This window comes from Phasianus colchicus, chromosome 2 (assembly GCF_987193195.1).
Source record: "Phasianus colchicus chromosome 2, bPhaCol1.hap1.1, whole genome shotgun sequence".
In the NCBI taxonomy this organism is placed as follows: Eukaryota; Metazoa; Chordata; class Aves; order Galliformes; family Phasianidae; genus Phasianus; species Phasianus colchicus.
Window position 1 is genome coordinate 9,921,654 of NC_143437.1, and position 23,272 is coordinate 9,944,925.

The 23,272-nt window shown below is 44.3% G+C and overlaps 1 protein-coding gene across 1 annotated transcript in view; it reads right to left on the reverse strand.

Annotated features, from left to right (window-relative positions):
• Positions 1–921: 921 nt before the first annotated feature.
• The window catches only part of CAPN13 (calpain 13), a 51,250-nt gene continuing 28,899 nt past the window's right edge, over positions 922–23,272 (reverse strand). Inside the window, exons 10-25 of the mRNA XM_090134741.1 lie at positions 22,310–22,378; positions 21,213–21,298; positions 20,507–20,581; positions 19,557–19,723; positions 18,162–18,310; positions 15,765–15,925; positions 14,123–14,159; positions 12,720–12,782; positions 11,684–11,741; positions 11,208–11,275; positions 9,709–9,777; positions 8,855–8,933; positions 6,902–7,018; positions 4,036–4,091; positions 3,074–3,125; positions 922–1,186 (exon numbers count right to left, since the gene is read on the reverse strand). Coding sequence (XP_089990867.1) covers positions 3,099–3,125; positions 4,036–4,091; positions 6,902–7,018; positions 8,855–8,933; positions 9,709–9,777; positions 11,208–11,275; positions 11,684–11,741; positions 12,720–12,782; positions 14,123–14,159; positions 15,765–15,925; positions 18,162–18,310; positions 19,557–19,723; positions 20,507–20,581; positions 21,213–21,298; positions 22,310–22,378 — 1,281 coding nt within the window. The 3' untranslated portion in view covers positions 922–1,186; positions 3,074–3,098. The remainder of the gene's footprint in view (positions 1,187–3,073; positions 3,126–4,035; positions 4,092–6,901; positions 7,019–8,854; positions 8,934–9,708; positions 9,778–11,207; positions 11,276–11,683; positions 11,742–12,719; positions 12,783–14,122; positions 14,160–15,764; positions 15,926–18,161; positions 18,311–19,556; positions 19,724–20,506; positions 20,582–21,212; positions 21,299–22,309; positions 22,379–23,272) is intronic.

The following is a 23,272-nucleotide window of genomic DNA, read 5'->3' on the forward strand; positions in this document are numbered from 1 at the left end:
AGTGGTATGGCAGAAATGCATCATTATACTGAAATATCCAGATGCTCATGCTTAACATCTCACACAAAATCACCATCTCAGTCCATTCATCAGGTAAATTATGCCTTTATGAGCAACTTTTGAATGCTTCTAATACAGGTCACTGGGAATGTGGCCACTGTTGGCCCAGCAGGACGTGCACTGCAGGCACATCCTGGAGAGCCTGCATGGACTGCAAACGACATCTTGAGTCATTCCCAACAGCATGACCCTGTCCCCCCTCCCCCCCCAAAGCTGTAACAAATGAAATTGCACCAGAAAAACAGAAGTGATTTTTCCTGATGTGATTTAATGGAAACTGAATTCCTCTATCCCATACTCTGAACTTTGGCTTTAGAAAGTGTCTTCTATCTATGAAGAAGTATCTGCAAAGTCGTGCTTCCACCTCCAGGCAGCAGAGATGAGTGAGTGCTGACATCTGCCTTCTCTAGCACTTGCTTCTATTAAATGGGCATTAAAAGAGAGGGCTGGAGCTGTGGCCTGCTGTACGCCTTGAGGTACAAATGTTCACATGTAGTGCTTCAAGGGATGCCTGCAGCCCCTGAATGGTCAAACAGTTCCTCCTACAGAGATCCCCCATCTCCTTTCCTAAATGCATTCCTCTTAAACACACATTGCTATTCGCACAGCAATCTTTCTTCTCACACAACCAGGTTTGATTCAGTGGCAGCTTGGCATTTGGAGCTGAATAGCACTGAATCTAATATATGGCATATTAAACAAGGAAATGCTATTTTCTAAAGTGGATGGCTATGTTCCTTGTTTAATGAGCATCAGCCTCACGTAGCAGTTTGTCCCATGAGGAAGGGAGCTGGGTAGGTGCTCTGAAACTATAGCATATAACATTTCCCCAGGGTGCTACAAAAGGTGATGTCCCCACCACCAAAAAAAATGCCAGGCTAGCCCCAGTAGATGAGTAGAATGGAACATCAGATCACTTTTATCATCGTGCTTAAAGAAAGGAAGTGAAGTTTGTGTGGGGGTTACTGAGAAGTTACAGATATTTTTCAGTTTTAAGTACCGTGACACGTAAGCAAATAAGAAAACCCAGCTTCATGCCTCCAGCATTTGGTTCTTCTAGAGCCCCATGGATGGGATTGAATGGGATGACCTGGAGGTGCCTCATACCAAATTGGAGAAAAGCCACCTGAAAGAGAGGTAAAGAGACTTGCTCAGAACACAGACATCTGGAGGTCAAGCTCTGGAAATCATTGAGGCTATTTTGCACATCAGAATTTTGCAACACAATCCATGTGTTCTTCCACACTACTCATGATTTGTCCAGCTGTAGCTTGAAGAGTTTCTGTCCTCTGAGGGGCCCGTGCTGTTGCTGCCCAATCACCATTTGCAAGCAAGTGGGGAACTACTGAAGTGAAAGCTTACAAACACCCTACAGGCAAAATTTCATTCAAAACTGGTAAGTGAAAATTATGATTAATGATCTATTTGCAGAAGTTATGATCGGTTTATGAATGATTCATGAAAGGAGAAAAGGAGACTAAATAGACTATGAATATCATTTGCAGGCAGTAATTTAAGCAACTTAATCCCCAAAGTGAGATCCTTCTAGTCTCATATTTACCTAATAGCACCATGTGGTGCAAGGGGTGGGTGCTGTGTTGTTAATAACCTGCTTCTACCCAGCATGAATACACCAAAATACAGCATTGTTGTGACAAAGGGAAGGTGTGCTGTCCAAGGCAAGTCTGCAAAGGGCAAACCTTCAGGTAAATAACTACAAACACACTTGGAGGGGTGAAAGCATCGCAGTGTTGAGCAGTGAGGCCCAGCTCCTGCTGCAGCTGAGCACAGCAGCTGCAATTAGCAGCCAAGGCAGGGGAGCAGCTGGGCATGAAGACTGTCCTGGAGCCAAGGGTGAAAGGCACAGAGCCTTGGGTCTGAATCCATCTCTCTGTCTCCCCTGGGATTGGGATTTATTGTCTATTTCCCCTTCTAACTTCTCATTGAAGCTGGCATTCAATGTCAACTGCCTTCAGAAACAGGACGTGAGATACCAGACGTTCTGTTTATGTATTATTTATGATCACAAAATCTGTCTATAGAAAGCCTCAGATGGATGCAGTCTCTGAATTCCAATGAAGACCCTGAGTTTGGTTTTGGTTTGGTTTTTTTTTCCACTCAGATTTTGAACAGGGTTGATAAGGCAAGTGTGTGACTTTGCCCAAAGGTACACAGTGAGTTTCTGGGTCCAACCTCAGCACATCAGCCAGGCACTTCTGGTTCTTCACCATGCCCTTTCTCTAAGGATTGGTTTTCATCTCTGTTTTCTCCTCAGTGCCAGCTGTTTGGAACCAGACTAATGCTTTAACACTGCAATTGGGAACAGCTGCATCCCAGTGGATTAACCAAAGTATGATGGCTGAGGTGGTTTATTAATGGGACAAGTTTTGTAGGAAAGGTACAGTCCTTCTCTAGAACCAACTAGCAAAGCTGGAAGATTTAAGTAAACTTAGGGGGCACTTAATGCTTCTCTCCAGGTCTGACATGGAGGAAGCAAGCACCGAATGAAACACAAGGTGGGGATTGTTGTTCAAAAATAAACTAAATTATGTAATACAGTTAAAAATGGGCTATCAAACTAACAAAAAGATCACATCTCTAGTTGGTTTTAAAGTTGCCACTTCTAGGTAAGATGTGCAGAAGTAATTTCAGACCTCAGAGGCAGACAAAAAAGCTAAGTTCTACTAACTGATCTATTGTAAATGTGTCACTTCACGTGGAGAAAGAGGGCAAGGGCAAACTGAGCCATTGGCAGTCTGAGCACCCTGTAGTGCCATCAGTAATTCCCAAGGAAAAAATGCCAGAAGTCCAGTTACTGTCCATTTGCCTTTGCAGCCCTTAGATGCCATTGCAATCCCTCCCCAGCACCCTCACACTGCAGCTCTCACCTTTTTTCTTCCTTTCTAATCCAACCATAGCCCAGGGTGAGCTGTCTGTAAAGCCCCCCCCAGACTCGTGTTCCCTAAGGGCACCACCCCTTCTCAGTGTGTACAGTACTAAGGAGATTTCTCACCAGCACATTGAGCTCTGACAACTCTTCAGATGTACATGACAAGAGTCAGCCACTGGAAAAAGAAAAAGGCATATTAAGATAGTGATGTTGCACTAAGTCTTCAGCCTTGTGTCTCAGTACCTTCAGGCTGCAACCCAGTCACTGTGGTCCTTTTGTCCTGCACAGAACAGTTAAGGGGTTTTGAAGCTGTCTTTTTCCCTTACTACAATTCAGACCCAGAAACACCTTCCATATGTTACTTTCCATGATAAATTACTGCAGCAGCTGCAGTGGGAGCAATTGCTGGGAAAGGATGGCACCTGCATGGCTGCGAGCAGAAGAGGTAGCAGGCTCCAGGAATGTGGTTATCCTTTTAATAAAACCTTTTAAACACTGTTTTGTCAGAAAAAAAAATAGCTTCCAGACTGATAAAATGCAGCACTCAGGCACATCGCTGTAGAGCACAGCAGGATTTTTTTGCTTCAGATTGGCTGATGAAAAGCTCACTATATCCCCATTCAGCTAGCTATCTAGGCTGTGCTTTGTAAGACAAACAGCAACAGCAAGCACTTGTCTGCTCTTTCTTTCATAAAAGCAAGCTGTTTTGCAGTCCAGAACTAACAGATGGGGCAGTATGAAATGAGGGCACGGATTTTTCTTGTTTGTTTTTGTCACTTCCTCAAAGCCACTATAAGTAACGTTTCCACCAGTGACAGAACTGGGAGTGCATGAGAAGGGACGGTGTTTTGGATGTGGTTGGCCACCACTGAGCTGTCCTCATACTAGTAAGGCTGTGTGAGTAGAGATCCCCAGGTAATACCTCTTGAGGTCCATTATGCACACCCAGCCAGGTAAAACCCACACTGCAGCAAAGCTCCTGCCAACACCCACAGCACTGACACAACCCCCTTAGCATCATCCTCCTGCTAACTTAACTCTGTGGTCCTGCTGTGGAGCTGGAGAGAAGGAAGGAGCATCCTTACCTCCATCACCGTCATCAAAACTTGTGGTCCACCTTTGGCTAAGTTTTGAAATGCATCTAGGAGTAGAACAAAGAAAAGCTTATTTCAGGAGGAAGAAGCAAGAATGCAACACAAACTGCAAAATAAGCCCTGGAGCAGAGCTGTGGTCCTCGTGTTGGAACGCTCTGCCTCACTCAAGTGCCCACATACACTGTCCTGCCGGGCCACATCATATTTCTGTGCTGGGCACCCCCTGTGCCTCGGCCCTGGCATCACAGCAAGTGAAGCATCCCAACTGCACATCCACAATTAAGCAAAAATATAGGAACAGGAGCACTCCACGTGACTGCTCTCATCTCCTCCTGTGATTTGTTTCAGTGGTACCTCCTGCCTGAAGGATGACGGCGAACAGCAGACTAATGAAACATCTTCCCCCAGGGAAACTTGCGTTGGTCCTTTTCCACCCTCCCTTTCAGTGAGTGATTACAATGTGCCCTGAGGAAAATGATTCTCTTGATGTCATTAGTATGCCTTACGAGGTTTTTCCAGGGAATAGAAATGCAGATGCTGCTGTTATTCATCTCGGGTTTGAAATTAACGTTGCTTAACATTTTCTGACAGAACCCTTTGCCATCAGAAAATTTGAATTCATTCAAACGCTGATATTCTAAAAGCACATTTCTATTTCAGCTTGTCTAGAAGCAGTGATAGGAAACCTAAGTGTTTGGATGAAACAAAAACACGGCATTATGAGCTCCTATTTATTTCAAAATTACTTTTCTCTTAGAAATGTGCAGTTATAAACAGTAATGAAAAGTTAAATCTAAGTTTGTCTGTCCTTGAATGAAAAATTGCTCTAGGAGCATTTTTCAAAACCTACCCAGCTTTAGAGAAATGGAAGGTTGCTGGGAGAGCGTAGGAACAGGGCACAAAGCCCCACTGCTCATCAGCCCCTTAGGACAAGAAGGTTTCCTGGGCTCAAAGGCAACCAGAGTTACCTATATGACCCAGAGAGAAGGGGGGGAGGAAAATCAACATAATGAAGAACAGCCACCCCATACTGCTTTGAAGAAAGTGCATAGAACAAAGAAATGCCCACGTTGCACCCAGCTCCTTAGCAAGGCTGTATTTGCAGGCCAGCTTCTGTTCAGCAGTCTTTCTAGGAAAAAAATGCAGTGCTGAAGTTGCCTCCTCTGAGCAGAAGTGCCCCTTTACTGCTTCATTACCTCCAGTTAAATAGAATTTGCAAAGAAGCTGTTGCTTTTGGTTTGGGTCTCATCTCTGGCGATCCTGAAAGGATGAGTAATGATTCAGTGAGACAGATCTGTCTCCACTGCTGCATTCACATCCCCATAAAGGTGGAATGTCTTTTCTTTCCACTTGGCTCCCGTATCCACTCCTCTAAAAATCTTACAGTGAATTGAAAAGATTGGGAAATGCATTACACATTAAACCCTCTGTAAAGCAATAAATGAAAGGCTCGAGAACATCTTTAGACACTCATTACAGGAGGCAATGAGATTTTTAAAGATTCTTGTCCAAATGGATTTAAAGGAGTTGTCTTTACGCTGGCACTTAAAACATAAAAGGACATTTTTTATGATGAAAAAATTGCTCCGGGACTGCATTAGGCATAAGAATTCCCATCTACGGTAAGTGACATAATCATAGAAATAAAGACATTTAAAAGTTGTATTTTTAGTGAAAGTATTAAGATTGGGACATGCTCTGACTATATGAGCAGCTTCTGTGTTCTGTTGAAATGGAATTTTAGGCAGTCTCATCACCCAGGCAGATCTGCTGACAACTGGTGATTCCTAAAACATCACTGCTAAAACATGGGCAAAAAATAACCCCCCAACTCCACGTGCTGCTGAAACACAGCTCATTCCAAAGATGAACTAAATTGCTGTAGCAATGTTCTAGCATGTGGGTTACAATTGCTGGATTTCTTTAACTACTGCTATTTCCAGTCCAAATGCTTATAATTATAGCAGTAAAAGCTATGCTTTTATAAAACAGAATTAGGCACTTTCATTTACAGTCACTCCCTTCCTTGCCAGACAATACAAGGACACAACAGAGGAAATGCATTTGTTTTCCCACTGAAAGGGTCTCACGCCTTCTCCTTACCAAAACTTTGGGAGAACTGTGCTGAAGACAGAGGGAATACCTCTCCAGTTAAAGAAACAGAAATAAAAAAGAGAAAGCCTTCCATTTCATAGGAGGCACAGAGGAGACCTTATGGCTCTCCACAGCTGCCTGACAGGAGTCATAGGAAGGTGGGAGTTGGCCTCTTCTCCCAGGTAAGAGCGATAGGATGAGAGACAGCAGCCTCAAGTTGCACCAGGGGTTGTTCAGGTTGGGTATTAGGAACAAATTTGTCTCAGGAAGAGCAGTGAGGCACTGGAACATGGGCTGCCCAGGGTGGTGGTGGAGTCATCATCCCGGGAGGTGTTCAAGGACCACGGAGATATGGCTCTGAGGGATGTGCTCTGGAGCGGTCTCAGGCATGGGCTGATGGTTGGACTAAATGATCTTAGAGGTCTTTCCAACCTTAACAGTTCCCTGATACACTCACTGGGCATGAGTGAACACAGTCTCCCTCCTGTGGTATAGGCAATGCCAGTCTAGAGGAAGATCTAGTGCAAAACAGGATGCTCAAGCTTTTGTGAAAGGGCACCAATGCAGGGACATTTGGGAAAATTAGCCTGTCTTAGTGCACGGGAGCTCTCAGGATAAGCCTAAGTCCAAAGGGATGGCTGGGCCCAGATTTTTGGCCCATGCAGTTCCGTAAGCCTGTATTATGGTGTCTGGCAGTTTTTCCCTTGCCTCCTTCTGTCAGCCCGGCTTTGCAGGCACCCTGTGGTAAAGCTCCAGGACTCACAGGTCATGGTTTCAAGGCGCAGCATGCAGCTCACGAAGTCAGCAAAGCCCATTCTCCTGTTCACACTGCCGTAGCGCAGGGCCATCAGGCGCAGGATCTGCTCACTGACCGGCAAGCCTGTGGGGGAGAGCAGAAGGACAGCACCTGGGGTCACTGCAGGGTGACAGACTGGCCCTGCTGGCCTCGTGCTCTTACAGATAAGCCCTCCTCCCTGTCAGACTGGGTGCCCTCTGGGCCCCCACACAGAAGATGCCTTCCCCCAGCTGTGGGAGCAAGAGCTGGGGCAGGGTAGTGGGGAATCCAAGCCCTTCTCGTCACATGAACTGTGGTTATTGTAGAATTCAAGATTCTAGGGTTGTCTTACTTTGCATTTTTAGCTTTTATTTTCTCTAATAAATGATGATTTTCTTTTCTGTGGTGCATAACTGCTAAAGTCTGAGCGCTCACAATACCACCAGCATTTTCTGCTAAGCAGGAATAGGACGTACTGCTATTATGCAGTACAGCATGCCCAGGATTCTTAATTTTTACATTTTCTCTTGTATCAGAAAATGGTGAAAGGTGCATTTCATTTTATATTAGCTGATTATTCAGTATTTGTGTCACAGTCTATTTGGATGGAAATTGGTATTCAACTGAATGAACAAAAGTTGCCTATTAGAATGATTCTTTTGTAAGTTAAATAGAACTACCCTAAATATGCCGGCTACCTAAGACATGATTTAAATATTTTTTGGTCTAAAAGCTGATTTACTAAATAAAAGAGAAATGTTATGCACTGATAGCTTCAGGCTAACGCATTCTTTGTGACTCCAGAAAGCCTCATTTGCTCACCTCCAGTTTTTAGCAGCTCAGTGGCAAGTGAAAGGACCTTTCCCCCTTTTACCAACCGGTTCGAGACTTTTTGGTTTTAAATGAATTCATAATGAAGCCAAATTAGTTTGAAAAGAAGGGAATGGTTTCTCTACAGCTTTATGGGGAGAGATGCAACTAATGGAGGTGGGTTAGCACAATGACAAACCCTGTTTGCACAAGCCTACCTGGAGAAGGTCCCCAGCAGGAATCTCACACACAGTGTCCAATAGTTATGTAACGGAAACACATTTGTGTTTATCCCTTCCAATAGCTGCACCATTTTGGCTGCTGCTTCTCCCAGTTCTAACAGAAGTGGCCTGGCAGCTTCTTCACTGCCATTTGGCACATTAGCACTGCACTGCTCAGGCTTATGCAAATGCTCTGCTTACCTCTCAGCAACAAAAAAGTTACACATCCATTCTGAGCTGATGATTCCCACGAACAGGGCTTCTTCACCGCGTTCCTCCCAGGACAGCACCCACTCCAAGTTCCAGGTATACAAATGGAGTTTCTCTACTGTACGATTACCAGCAGGTTTGCTGTCTGTGAGCTATATTTCATGCACTAAGTCTCTGAAGAGGTAACCCAGCAATAATACCTCCTTTGTGCAAAGGGATACTATGCACTCACTGCAAGTTTCAGCATTCGTGTAGCCAACAGAGGTCAGTGCAAACTAAATAAATGCCTGTCACTGTGGCTTGCCATAATAGACTTAGTCACTGCCTCCCTGAGAAACTCCAGGAATTGGATTATGTGCAAGCTCCTTGCTCCTTTCCCTGGCTGTGTTTTTTGTCTATGACTTAGAGAGACCCTGCAGGCTGTGCTTCTCTGCATCTCTGCTGTTTCCCTTGCTGTGATTCAAAGGGTGGATGCTCCTGTATGGGTGGGGGCAGGTGGGCACAGCGCCATGCAGCAAAGAAAAGCTTTCTGTGCAAAATGAGCTTTCTGTCTCAGTGCCCTGAAACAATGCAGTATTCTGAGCAGAGCTGTGATCCAACTGGCACTTCTGTGCATTCCAAACTGCTTTACTCCTGAAGCCCTTTCTTGTTTTCATCCTTTTCTGCAAGGACAGGAGCTGCTCAGCACACCTGGACATACCTGCTGTCTGTATTGCACTCTTCAGTTCAGATATATCAAGAAATCCAGAACGATTTCTGTCTTCTCTCTTGAAGAGATCCTGAAAAACAGTAGAAAAGCAGATTTCAGGCCTTCATCACTGCTCTTCAAATGTATTGCTACATCTAATTAGGTAGGATGCTTTCCTTCCTTAATAAATTCACTGCAAGGAAGTCAACAGATAAGATAGGGTGACCATGACAAGACAGACCATTTCCAGAAGGCTCAGTCAGTATATTATAACATTAAAAAATTCCACTTTGGGGTGGGTTAAAGCCTTTTTGCTCACTTTCCTGGTTTATGTGCACAGGCAACAATAGGAATATTCATACTTCCACTGACAAAAGCACATTGTCTGTAATACATTAAATCTGCCGGGAGTCCCCATGTCCCAGAATGTCATCTTTCCCAACAAACCTAAGGTACTGTCAATGGGAAGGGCATTGCTGCTCAGCAGGGAACTGGCACCCCGCTGTTCTAGGTAGGCACAGACTTTCTCGAGAGTGACCGAACAAAGCACAGTCTGCCCATCTTGGAGAAAAGAGTACCCAGTGGTGGCTATAGATCTGCATCAAATCCTGAGACTAACTGGCCTTCCTGCATTTTTCCACTTCAGAAAGCCCCTGGTTGCTTGCTCACAGCATTCCACACATTCCTGCTTCCTGCCCTCAGCCTTTGCATGGGAAGATGGAAATCTGACCTACTAAAGATGCAATCTTGGCAACATCTTTCCCCACGCTACTTTGATATTGCAGTGTCTGCACCTTGCTGATAAAAAACCAAAACAAAACAGGAGTATGGTGGTGGCAGAGAAGAGAGAGCAACCCCATATATACCATGTACTTGATGACACTTCGCCAGAGGCTCCCAAACTCCTGCAGCGTGAGTTGTCCATTTGAACTGAGCTGTGCATTTAGTTAAGAATCAAGCAGTTAATGAGCTAAACCTGGTGATGCCTTCATTGCTGAGGATGCTGCCTTCATGTAAAGGGAGTCTTAAGATGCAGCCTTTTCTGTTTGTTGCTTTGTGTTTAGAAGGACAAGATCTTTTCTGGTCCCAATTATGCTCAGAGTTAAATTTGCCTTTTCTGGCAATTTGTACAGCTGCTCATATCTATGCTCCCAAACAACAAAAGGTTTCTATTTCTATGATGTCTTTAACCACAAGGGTTCCTGAAGCAATCTCTGCAGCTGACATTGGGCCCCTGAGCACAGCAGCTGCTGAGGAGGAGCAGAACCTTATGCTCCAGTCCACACGTGCTCTTCTGCATGGGACAGCATGAGATCAGCTCTGGCTGGATCCTTCTGGGAGAAGAGGCAGTAAAGGAGCCAAGAACACACAGAGCTGATGCCTGTTCTCAGAAGCCATGGAGATGCTGCAAGCAAGAAAACACTTCACTACAAGCTACATGAGCCTACAAGTGAAACCTGACTGAAAAAATGCTGCTATCATTTTTGTAGGCCACGATAGGTCACACTGTATGTGGGCTGTATGCAGCCCAGAGAATGAAAATCCACCTTGAATCAAAGTAGAGCAGTGGCTTTGTCAGCTGTTTGCACGTGCCACGCATTCACAGTGCCCACTTAGCTTAGCAGTTGCTTTGGAAAGGGGGGAAACTTCTTTTGCTTGCAAGATGGAGAAACCTGGAAAGAGAGGGATTGCACAGCACTTTTATACATTCCTTGTCAGTTTCTAAAGATCTGAAAATGTCTCAAAATTATTCCAAGGCATGGAAGGAAAGAGATGGAGAGCCAGCAATTGGGAGAAAACACACAAGGGAGGATTTATGTTTTCATCAAGGAGTCTTCTTGTTCTACAATGGCCAGCAATGTATTTCCAGTGTTGTTAACAATAAAATGACTGTGGATCCATCTAAATAGGGAAGGCACATTGGGAAGGATGAATGGCCTGCCAGTCTCAGGCACATGGCTGTGATTGGGCAAAGACAGTGTTTTCCCTTACCACAGCTCTGCTGGCAAGCTCTGAGAGCTGACATCAGGAGCTTCTGTGACTGCACCAAGCTGTGCCTAGGGCCTGCATCTGAGAGTGAAGCTTAGCAAAGCCCTGGGCCCCACAGAATGGAAAATGAGAGCAAAGGAATTTGTTGCTGGCAGAAGGTATGAAAACAGAGGTTGACTCTCACCTTTCAGCAGAGATGCTCCCAGAGCCAGGGCATGCATAGCAAAGTCCTGCATATAGGCTGTGGCAGCTATTTACTGAGGAATATGGCTAATCTTTACTTGCAGGTTCTCACACTGGGATGCTCAGCTCAGCCATAACTCAAGGCAAGGATGAGCAACACTGGGGAATTTTATTGCTTTTGCTGAAAGGATACATCCATCAGAGCTAAAATGGCTCGACATGAATCAAAGCTGAACTCTCCTCCCAGGCTGGTCATTTCATCTGCAAGGATTGACATAACAGACAGAATCAGCAAAAGCAAGCCCTATATCCAGGCCACCACTGGGGGGGAAGGACACCAGTCTGAAGGCACGTATAAACTGCACAGCCCCAGAGGTCCACTGAAGGAGTCTGATCCTTCTAGAAAACCTCCACCACCTCTTTTCCCATTTGGTGCTCACAGGTAGCTGTTCTGCACTGTCTTGACCCATCTACTCACCCTGCTGGAAGCAGAAGGCTCTAGGAATAAGGATCAGTGAAATGGCAGTGATGAGGAAGGCTGTCCCAGCACTGAACTGGGAGGGGAAGTGTGATACACACATACACACATACATAATACATAAAGATATTACTAAATCTTCTAATTTACGCTAACTAAGGATAGGGAAGCACCAAAGGCAAAAACCTTACCTTGCAGGACCACGTCATTAAGAAGTTGTTGCAACTGCAAAGCATCAATAGCTGAGCCCTAATGCAGAATAAACAGAGATCTGTGAGAGCAAAGTTTACTCCTGCCTCACTTTTGCCCCAAATATCCTTATTCATGCACCATGGCAACTAAGAAGGACCTCTATCAGATGGATGCATGACCGTGCCTGCACAGAAGCACGCCAAAGCCCTACGTGCTGCTGGGCCATTCTCTGTCCTTCCTCGTGAGGGTCTGCATGGCAGCCACAGGTTCCATTGCCATGGAGAGTTTTCAGTGATTGGAGCACTTGCTCCTTTCATCCACGTTCTCTTCACCAAACCCTCAGCAACTGCCTGCTTCTCTCTAAGCCACCCAAACCATCAGCAAACCAGAATGCCTCCCTGCCTGAAACACCGCCAGGGCTTTCAGCAGGGCAGCCCTGTTCATTTTCACCTCAGTGCATTGATACAACTATTAACTGCAAGAGATCCATTGTGCAAAAACTTTCGGCAGTGATATATATATATTTTTTGTTCTCCTAAGTCAAGCAGTTTTGTTATAATGGTTTATTAAGCCATTAAACGCATCTCTTGTGAACGCACACAGTTTGGCTCAGAAAAAGCAGGAATCAATTACTCAAACACTCACTGATGTTTGGTTTCCAGCTGCTGCAAAAGCAAATGGAAAATGATGCTGATGAGAGGAGGGAATACCCAAAGCTTTCTAATTGCTTTCTGTACATAAACAAACCAAAGCCAAAAAAAGTACACATGCAAGTCCAAAATCTCCAATCCTCCTCTGAAATCTGGGGATAGCCAATCTGTCCCAGCTAAATTCCTGTTTTTCTGGGGCGTTTTGGCAAGTAAATCAATACCATTTTCAGGGTGCGCCCTTAAGGATGAAGCTACATTTCCAAAAGAACATTTTTATAATTGGGTCAAGTATGACCACTGGAGATTAGTTTTCTTTTTGCAAGTCCACGTGCCTTTTTTTATATATACATTATTATTTTTCAGCAAGATGCTTTAGACAGTGTACCTGCTTCGCATATTTTAGGAAGATAGCCTTATAGGAGCCGTCCTGTTTCTGTCTTGGTACATCCTAGATGAAATAAGAAATGCACACATAAATAATTCAGTTACAAAACAATTGGAAGCAGCAGTCTCAAGATCAAACAATGCTTCAGAGAGGGCTAGAGAATCAACAGTAGAAATTCAGTTTTAACATCCCTAAAGTGAAGTGGACTAGGAGTAAGAAAGCTACTGCAATGAAGGAAGAAACATTGTTAGGATGCTGTCACTTAGCACAGCTGGGAGGGAGCTTGGGGAAGACAGCTTTAACATCTTGGGGTGGGATTCAGCAAGTCAATACACGAGAATACAAATACCAGGACTGATCTTTATTGATGGCCTTTGGTTGAAACCATTGGCTCAGAGCATGGGAAGATGCACCAGGAAGGGCATGAACCAAGAGAACAGAGCAAGGTGTTAACTTTTCCCTTCTCTCTTACCCCAATGCAGGCTTGGCAGTATCTGAACAACTGCAGCTCTCTATGGAGCCAATATAGAGAAATATCCTTAACTTCATAAAGTTTCAAAAAAAATTCAGCTTAATCCCTAATGCCTTCAGTTTTATTCATACTAGTAAAGTCCAACTGCCTGAATAAGATCAGAAACTGTGGGTACCATAATTTGTCAAAGTCAAAACACTGGCTAATGACAACAGCCAAGTAAACTGACAGCTTGTCAGTGGGAAGAGATAATAAGCCACCATTTATGCTACCTCTCTAACGGGGCTTAATTGCAGGCTGGCAAATGAATCACAAGGGAAGGACTCCATTTCCCATTCTCTTGGAGCACCTCTGGCTTCATAGACCCACATTGAGTTTACACTGCTATAAATAACAGCCTGCTCAGTGGCAGGGTTTTACAAATGACCAGTGACACAGCAGCATGGACTGGACCAATTTACACTAGTTTACAGTAAGGAAGTCCAGCAATAGATTACAGAACCATAGAATCACCACTCTTGCTGAGAAGAGTTTTTTTCCTAATAGCCAATGGTAACTGGATGGTAATTGGGTAGACAAATGTGGGTTGAACTTGAGGTGCACCCAGATTTGAAGTGCAGTTTCCCTTACGTCTGTGAAGATACCTAGGTGAAAATCTGCAGAAATCTGCTTTGTGTCTTACCTCTTTGAACTGTTCTTTATAGAATGCAAACACCATTCCTCTGGGGAGAGCATGTACAACTCTGCTCTCAGCTGTGAAGTGTTTTGAAAAATGGCTATACTGAGCCGTGGAGTTTTAATCAGTTTCTCCCTCTCTCCTCCTTGGATGCATACCCATTTTACAGACATTGCAAGGACCAATTGTCTTTGAAATACTTCCCCCCCACACTTATCACCACCAGTATCAGGATCAGTTTTCAAGGACTCTTACCATTGGCAGCACTGGGTTGAGCTGAGAGTTTGAGTTCCTAGAAAAGAGTTGAGTCACATCACACTGGGAGAAAATGGGCCTTTCCAGAGCACTGTTCTGCAAACACTGCAGGAGGTAGGCAGCGACCAGTTTGTTTGCCCAGCCTACAGCCCAGCACTCACACCTCCTGGCCTGCCTCAGCTCAGTCAATTCTGTTGTGCTGGTCGCAGACCTCCCTGTGCAACTAAATATGAGCAGATCAAAGAGCCTGCTCGGGGGCTGCTGCCCTCCCTCATCTGCGCCGCCGGGCAGCAGCAAAGAAAGGATAACTGGTCTCACTCAGAGCACGTCAGGACTAATCTCCCCACACAGAAGCTGGGGCTGTCCTTCCTTGAGCCACGCAAAAAAAATTTAATAGTCAAGGATAAACATAGCATCCAGGCTGTAAAAGGCAACACTGATTTGGGGATCATCATTCCTTCTGAGTCTCACTTAGTAGCAGTTAACATTTAACACTGGAGATGTGCTTTCAGTAGAGAAATCAGGCAAGTCAGTTGTCTATGACATTTCTAAAGCTTGTCTGGCCTCACAAGGAGGTACCTGTCCCCAGACAGTGACCACGGAAGCCCAGCTAGTGCCCTCTGATCACATGGTGCTGATGCTCCCTTCTCCCTTGAACAAACCTCTTAATGCTGTGAGTGCTGCAAAACCCATGGGAAGGGCATGCCCATGCCTTGCCTAGCTTAGTAAGGTAAGGGTCACAAGCTCTCCTGGAAAGACCTACATCCAAGGGCTGAACCTTCTTGTGCATGAATCATCATGCTGAAGGCAGACTAGCCCATGGCACAGACTATTCATGTTTGTTATCCATAACTAAGGAGTTACCTTATTTGGTTCTGAGCCATTTTTACTGAAGGCCAAAACCTAGAAAACAATCTCATTATGAAGATATGGACTTGTGACATAAGAGCTGCAGTCATCTATACTGCAAAACTTACTGAAGGAAAGGCATTGCACATCTGATCCCTAAGGGTTATTTGGTAACTCTGAGCTCTAAGGTTTGCTCTTTAAATAAAGCACACCCAGATATTTATATGCAAATGCAATAAAAGCTGCCTTTGCAGGAACTGTGATACTATTTTTCTACCACACTTATTCTTCAAGGCCCCTCTCTTATGGAGGGGAGCCCTATTGGCCTGTGTATTTGATGACTGGTTGAAGGATTCCAAGTCTTCCACTGCTTTTTGCTTCTTTGCCAACAACCTGATCCATGTAGGGTCCAGCTGGCACAACATAGAAAACTGCATAATGGCTGGTAGGAAAAAGAAGCTTGCAGTCCTTCTTCTATTAAAGAGAGATTTCTTTGCAAGCTACAGGACATATTCCACAATGATTGCTTATTCGTGCTGCTCTTCGTACCAAAGCTAGGATCTTTGATGGCTACTGATGAACTATTGCCCTGCTCTGCAATGGCCACCTATGCATCTGTCAGTACACAAACAATCCCCCTTAACACAGTACTCAACACTTAGCTGTGCCGTCCCAGCACATTTATAGAGTACATTACAAGCAAATTGCTACATCAGTTTTCTCGACATTAAATTGTTAAATCCTGGCATACAGCAAATCTGGGGCCTGTATGGAGTACTTGTCATTATCTTACTCATTGTAGTCTTGATTCTTTACAAAAATTCGTAAGACAAATTCAAATTCTCGGTCCTCTGTTGTAGCGGGAATGACAGCATAAGTTCCTGGGCTCAAATTAAAGCAGCTGCTCACGTCTCGTGCAAGGGAGAAATATTGTTTCAGAACTTTGGAGTTCTCCTAAAAGAAAAACAAAGCTGGTTATCTCACCTTCCATGCCAGGAATCAAAGTAAATCAGTAAGCGTACCCAGAGCAGCCTTATGTTCCCACTACTGTCTGGATCTACACTGCATCTACTATGCCTCAGCCTTCACAGAGGCATGGAAAGGTTGAACAGGAGACAAACTTTGTCCAAGCACACATCAATAATACAAAAAGTTGGAAGAAGTGGGGAAAAAAGGAAAATAAAATATACTTAAGTGGCTTTGAAGAGAACTTCAATTAACAGTAAGGATGCTCTTACTAAAACCTTCCTGAGATCTAGCATAACCCAGGGAGCTCGCTAAGCATCTCACTTTGATAACAATGCTTCAAGGATCACAACTCAAACCTTCCAGCAAGTGTCACAAGGAAACAGAACGTTCTCATCTTTCTTCTGTTATTCCAGTATGTTTGCTGAGATGAAACTAATATAATGCAACAGCTATTATTATGATGACATGTAAAGATAGCATAATAAAAAACCCTTACTAAACACATTCCCCCAAATATTTCAGCATGTATAAATTCCATTTAGAATGGTTGTACAGCGTGGCAGGGTTATTTATGAGCCATGCCTTTGGGAGAAAAATAGCATAAAACTGCTATTCCGGGAGGGAGAAAAAAGATGACTACTGTTACAGAGGACTGGGAGGTATGCAGACTGCCAGATATTATGGGTCAGATACTGAGCAGATAGAAATGGGCAGCGCTGTGAAGAAATAAATGGCACAATCCTTTTTTACTTTTGTGTCTCATTCTACATTCCTTCTGGTAAAAAGCAGAAGCAGATTAATATCTCAAAGAAGCCAAAACTGGTGTGAGATAAGAATCAGACTCTATACATTGCTCAGCTCCATCACACAACATTAAACTTCCCTCACAGCTATGTATTAGTTCTCCACATCAATACCTAATTAAAGGCTTCATAGAGCTACCAGCTACATCCATTCTGGTTTGCATCTTTGCCTGTGCTGCATTCCCCTCTCATCCTACCTATGGATGATACCCTTAACAATGACAGTGTGATGCACCTCAAATGATACCCAACAACGAATAATGCTGATGATGAATAATGGCAGTAAAAGCAGTTGAGGGGGAAGAACGAACCACGTAAATCTTAGCAATTGCATGTTCCTTTTGAAAAGAGCCCCCTCTTAAGATGTCACTTCTGACTACTCTCAGGCACTGAGGGAGACACCGTGAGATAAACTGAAGGAGTAGCAGCACTAAGATCATCTTTCCTTCATTACCAAGGTGTTCCACAGAAATCCTACTGCCCTGGTAATCAGCTGCTCTGACCTTGCCCTTCAGCTCCTGCATGGGAGCATCTTGGAGCCAAAGTCAACTTCAGCCTGAGGCGAGCCATGGGCTGACACCTCACAGAGGTCACATCAGCCAGAAGTGACACACTCATCAAATTTCATCTGACCTTGGGAGCAAAACAAAATGAAAACCACTTAGCATCAACTGGAGAGGAAGAAAGATGAAAATCAAAGCAAGTTTTAGATACAAAATGAAAACAGACCAAACCTTTTGCCTGGACTGCTTCCTGACTAAACAAAGACCTCTTTCCAGTGGTCTATAGAACTATACCATGACAACCCACCAAAGGTCCTTTTTATCAAAATGAGTGACTAATCAAGATTGGCGTGCACCAAACTAGCGCACACAGAGATCTCCATGTCTGGTGATTGTTGGGGGACAGCTGATGAGGGTGCTGGAAGGACTGGGTTTCCCATTTACCAACAGTGGCAGATTTAGTTGAGCAGCATGGCTGGTCTCTTGGCACACTGAGGGCTGACGGATGCACCACACAGAGGATTTCCTTGCATACAGATAGTAAGTTCCAGGCACTGAAGAAAAGCCTCCCCAGCTTTCCTGTAGGCTCCCTTCAGTACTAGAAGATCCCTATAACGTCCCCCTGGAGTTCTCTCTTCTCTAGACTGAAAAGCCCCGATTCTCTCAGCCTGTCCTCGTAGTGGAGTTTCTCCAGCCCTCTGTTCATCTTTGTGGCCACCCTCTGGACCTGCTCCAACAGCTCCGCGTCCTTCCTGTGTGGGTCTGTCTTAATATGGAAGACATCCAGAAACTTGCTCCACATAGATTTCTCTCCAAAAGACAGTCCAAAGACAATTAAATCCTTCACTTACATGTACAGGTATAATAAGCCACATAGCAAACAACAGTATCTACATAATATCTACTTGTGCTTACCGTGGTGATAAAAAAGCCAATCTTCAATTTTTGTGCATCCTGCATACCCTCTGCATTTCTTTGTATGAGTGAAATGACCACATTGTAGGATTTGGGGTCATAATTTGTTACTTTGAAGAAATACTGAGGGTTCTTTGAAACTGCACCTGCTGAGGAATTGTTATTAGATTAGTAATAGCCACTCAGATATCCCAGTAGTAGCCTCTTGTGTTAGAACTTGCTTATAAAGACTCAGAAGAAGAGCTAATTACTTCTCCAAAACGCTTTTGATGCAACAAAGCACTGCAGTCCCTACTTTATTAGCAGTGGTTGAGGAATCTAGAGTTAAACTAATTGCCCATTGATCATTTTAGAAATCTCTGGAAAAGTCATAAATGTCAGGCAGATTTCTCACCCACCCACCTCTGTTTCACCTACATGGCAAACTTTCCCCAAGCAGGAAAGCAGTGATTTTCAATCCCCTGGCTGAACCTGTGGCTGAGCTGAAAAGTACTGCGTTTTGGAGATCATACGCACGTAAATGAAAAACACAAAATGATCCAAAGATATCCTCCTCTTCCTACCTAGTACCATTTGTGATGCAGAAGACAGTGCTGAGGGCCAGAACAAAAAGGTCAAAGGTTTAATTAACAAAAAAGCATCCCTGACAAGAAGTGAAACTGGAGGAAAAGATCTGAGGTGTCAGCATCTACTTAAGTCAGCCTAGATATGAAGCCATGTACTTGAGTGGCCTTGAAAACTTCTCCAGACCAGTCCTCAGCCTCTCCTCACAGGACATGCCGTCCAGCCCTGTTACCAGCTTTGTTGCCTTTGTCTGGGCTCTTTCAAGGACCTTAACATCTCTTCTGTATTGTGGAGTCCAGAAGTGCACCAGCACTAAGTGTAAGGGGAGAATCACCTCTTTTGATCAGATGGTTATGCTGTGTTTCAGGCACTCCAGTAAAAATGCATGTTTTTTTCTGGTCAAAAGATATTCTACCTTTGAACATTGAGCTTTGTAGCACAATTCTTTCATTCCATGTCTATTTAATTCCAGAGTACCTCTTTCTCTGGGGGACCAGTCACATATTTGCCAGACCAGACTTTCTGATGAGGTCCCCTGTAGCACCTACTTCAACAGGCTGAAAGAACATAGACAAGCACATTTTGATTTTAGGCAGCCTAGGATCTCTAAATCACAAGCCTCCTTTTTTTTTTTTCTTTCCCCCAACTCAGCAGCCAGTGCCACTGCTTTCTTTCTATCTGTTTCTCTAGCTGATAGGTGCTGTAATGAGAAAGAGCAGGCATCAACAACTACCAATCAATATTTCTGCTAACTGGTGCTTGTAGTGAATGTTTCAGTGTAAGCCCTGGTGTAGAGGAGAGGACTGGGTGACTGCAAGGAGTATTTATTACCAGAGGACCAGTCATTCCTGCCAGTAGTGAGCAGCGGGCTCCACAGGTTGATGTGTCTGTCCACAGACCATCCTGTGTGGTGCTGATCTCCAAAGTCCAGAAACGTTGGGGTGCAGTTACAAACACACAGCCAGGAAAACTGCTCCCGAAAGTTTTTACAGGACATCCTGCAAAGGAGAAAGCCGCATCTTTCAGTTGGTATTCCTGTTCAACCCCTCCTCAGTGTCTTTAAAACAGGGTTACAGAGCAATGGTACAGGGTGCAGACAAGCTTGGCTGACATTTTGCAGTAGAACTTAGCTCTTAGTGCATTTGGGTTGCCCTAAATGCATGTAGAGCCCCAGCAAAACTAAAGGGCACGTTCAGTAGTGCCTTGATGGAGTCCTGCTATCCCCAGCAAATCCCTGCCATAGTGCCTTGTATTGTGTCCTGTCCTGCCTTCCATGCTTTGCTCAAGCCTGCAGTGTCCATCCCAGACTAGTTTGCTGTTCATTCCCATCTTTCTCAGGGAAAGTGTGCACTTTCTGAAGAATAAGAGCTTTTGTAGAGAATGGCTAACCCATGGCTAACTGGATCTGAGAATAACCAGAGGCTGTGAAAAGCCACAAGCACTTGCAGAGCAGTCAGGTGCATGAGCCCTAAGACCTCAGCTACTTATTCCTCTGAGCAGTCTGAAGTTCAAGCTGGTCACTTGGAGAGACTGACTAGGTCTCACCAAGCTGGATTTTCACTACTACTACCTCTTCCCATCAGCTTGTTGCATAGTATTGGCCAGTTTCACTTCTTCGAGCCTTGTTTCCTCTGACACCATTGCAACAATTTGCCCACAGCTAACACAGGAGTGCTTTGAACCATTACTAAGAACAGAGAAAACAAATGCCCAGATGACCCTTCTTTTATAACAAACACAAAGAGAAAGCCTGATAGACAAAAGGATCAGTTGGGAAATACCAGAATTCTCCATCATTTTTCTTTCTGTAGAGCTCTTCCTTAACTTCAGGCTCAACATAGTCCCATTCTGGAGAGCTGCAAACAGGAACAAACAGCTGTGAGAGGTACAAGTTTCCATCTTTCCAGCCAGTCTATTCCTCTACCCAGTTCATCAAGTTGAGAGGGATCAAGAGGGGTAAGGTAACTGCATGTGGGAACAGAATTGTGTTAAGATTCTCATAACCAAGACCAGCAAATAGGGCACCTTTGTTCTGCTTAGGGTTACCTTTCCTGGAATGGGAAATCCTGTCTCTGCCCTCTGCCCCTAATGCTTCTCAGTGCTGATATCACATCAATGTGCAGAGGGCACATTAGCCAGTCGGATGTATTGTTTCTAAGCAGCATGTTTATAATTAAGTGAGGATTGTACTTTCTGTTGAATGCAAGATAAACATAATCAATAACTCAATCTATGCAGCTTACCCGCTGAGAAAAATGCACACATGGACAAAAAGATAGACCTGAGCTAGGCTTAGCAATGAGTACATATGAAAGCAATGCTTCATGAGTTTTCTCAGCTGGATTTCTTTGCAACTGGAATCAGGGCTTACAGTGAATTGATTTAGAAGCGTTTGTTTCATTATAATGGGTGTGAGGTAGAGGTACTTTTAAAATAAGCCTATACAAGAGTGATTTGCCTTAGGAGATGAAAGTTTTGAGGCCATACCCATCACTCCAGGGCCCCTCCCACTCCCCATGGCCCCATGGATTCCAGACTCTGATGATATGTTCCCAGTGGTTCTTGAATTGTATCTGTAAAGATGGAAAAAACAAAACAAATCTCAGTCACAGCTTTTCATAAGCATGATATTCAGTGAAAATATGGGAAATAAAATACATCTTCTGTACTATGGAAGCCTGACTTAACTGCAGCTAAAAAGACAGTGCCTTTTCCTGCTTGTAAAGGAGTGGTGATGGAGATGTCCTTCCTTTCCCGAGGACAGCAAATAGCAGAAAGTTGACACAGATATGGCAGCCTTGCTGCTGTGCCACAACTTCAGCAGCTCTGGGAAAGTCCAATGTGAGTTCTGCACATCTAAGACTGTGTCCTAGCAATGACTTTGGGAGAGGAGGCCACTTGACTGCATCGTGCAAATGTTGACAGTCAGCAAGGAGAGGTGATGATAAACAAAACCTGCCTCTCTGTTTCTACAATATCATGGCTTCCCCTGTCTGGAGTTTCTGGTGCTTTCCTCTTGCTGTCACTGTTTTAAGACAGAAGAAACACACCTTCAGAGTGAAAATGAAATGGCAGAAGTGGAAAGGAGACTTTTGCTTCTGGCTCTCCTTACACACACTGACAGTGCTGGGAAAAAAAAATGCCACGACACTCTCTTCCCATATGCAAAGATCCAATGGCCTGGGCAATCTCCTGAACATTTCCCTGCAGCACATGGGATGGCTTGACTCTCCTGTAAATGAGACATACATTCTCTCCTTTCTGCACATATCATGAGCAGCAGGAAGCTAAAAGAGACCTCTCCTTTCTCCAACAGGATTTGGGATCCTTCCAGTCCCAACCTGGGGAGGGCCAGTCAGAAACTTCTCATCAGGAAAAATTACAGGATTCAGATATCCTCTTCTCATTGTGCTAGAACCTCTGTATCTGCCAAAATTTGAACTAAATACTTTCAGAAATCTCTCCTAATGGTGGAGAGTTCATTACAATTACTCTGAATGGAACAGCAGTATGGCTGCCTTCCACATCCCTGTGGTGGACAACCAGTATGAGACCACTAGGCAGGAACAACTCCACAATCATACCTTCACGGCTCCTGTGACAGTGTATGCATGACCTTGCACAATCCCATTCCTTAATACTGTGTTTCTCATCTGCAAAAGAGTGAAAATACAGCTTATACCTCTCTGCCATACTGCAAAAGAATGGTCGTTGACCCCCAGAACTGGCATGGGAGAAAGAGTTTTAATTTCAGCATTATCTCAGATGTATCAGCTCCAGAGAAACGTGACTGCAGCTATGAGCAGTTCAGGAAATATAACAAAAGTACACGTCTTCCCACAGTTGAAAATTTTGAATGGTACAGAGCTGGTGCAACTACAGCATGATGTGGATCGGGCTGCTGGGAGGATGAGAGCCTCAACATCTCACTACAGCCCAGTGTTATGCATCTGACCTGAGAGGTTTGTCTTTCACCAGTTTGCAATAGCCAAACTTTCTGTCCTGACAAACCAGACAGTACGGAAGCAATGGAACATGCCTTGCAGTTTTCCTTGACATGCTGTATAAGCCCTTGTCAAGTCTTTTAATAAAAGTACTTAATACATCACAAAATATTTTCCAGCTTCCCAGCATTAATATCAGTAGCCTGCAAATCATGATATGATAACAGTATCCCCTTACAGAAGACAGGAACATTTTGGCTTTGCTAGAATCAATCGCAAAGCTATAAGACCAAAATCAGCCCTGCTGCAAGAAGATAGCACTCAGTCACAGTGGAATTAGCCAGGAGACACACACAGCTCAGAGACAGCTGAGTAATTGATTCTATCAAGGTCAAAATGGGAAGAAGGCCCCTCAGAGAGGGATATGCATCTTCCCTCCATCCACAACTGTTATCACATCCGCATTCAAACCATCTACATCTACCCAAAAGCCTTTACATTCCACATTGCATAACCTTATTTACTTTCTGCTGCCAAGATCTCACCAGGCATCCATGAGCTGTGACCATGAAACAGAGTGATTATGGATGTCCTTTTTTCACT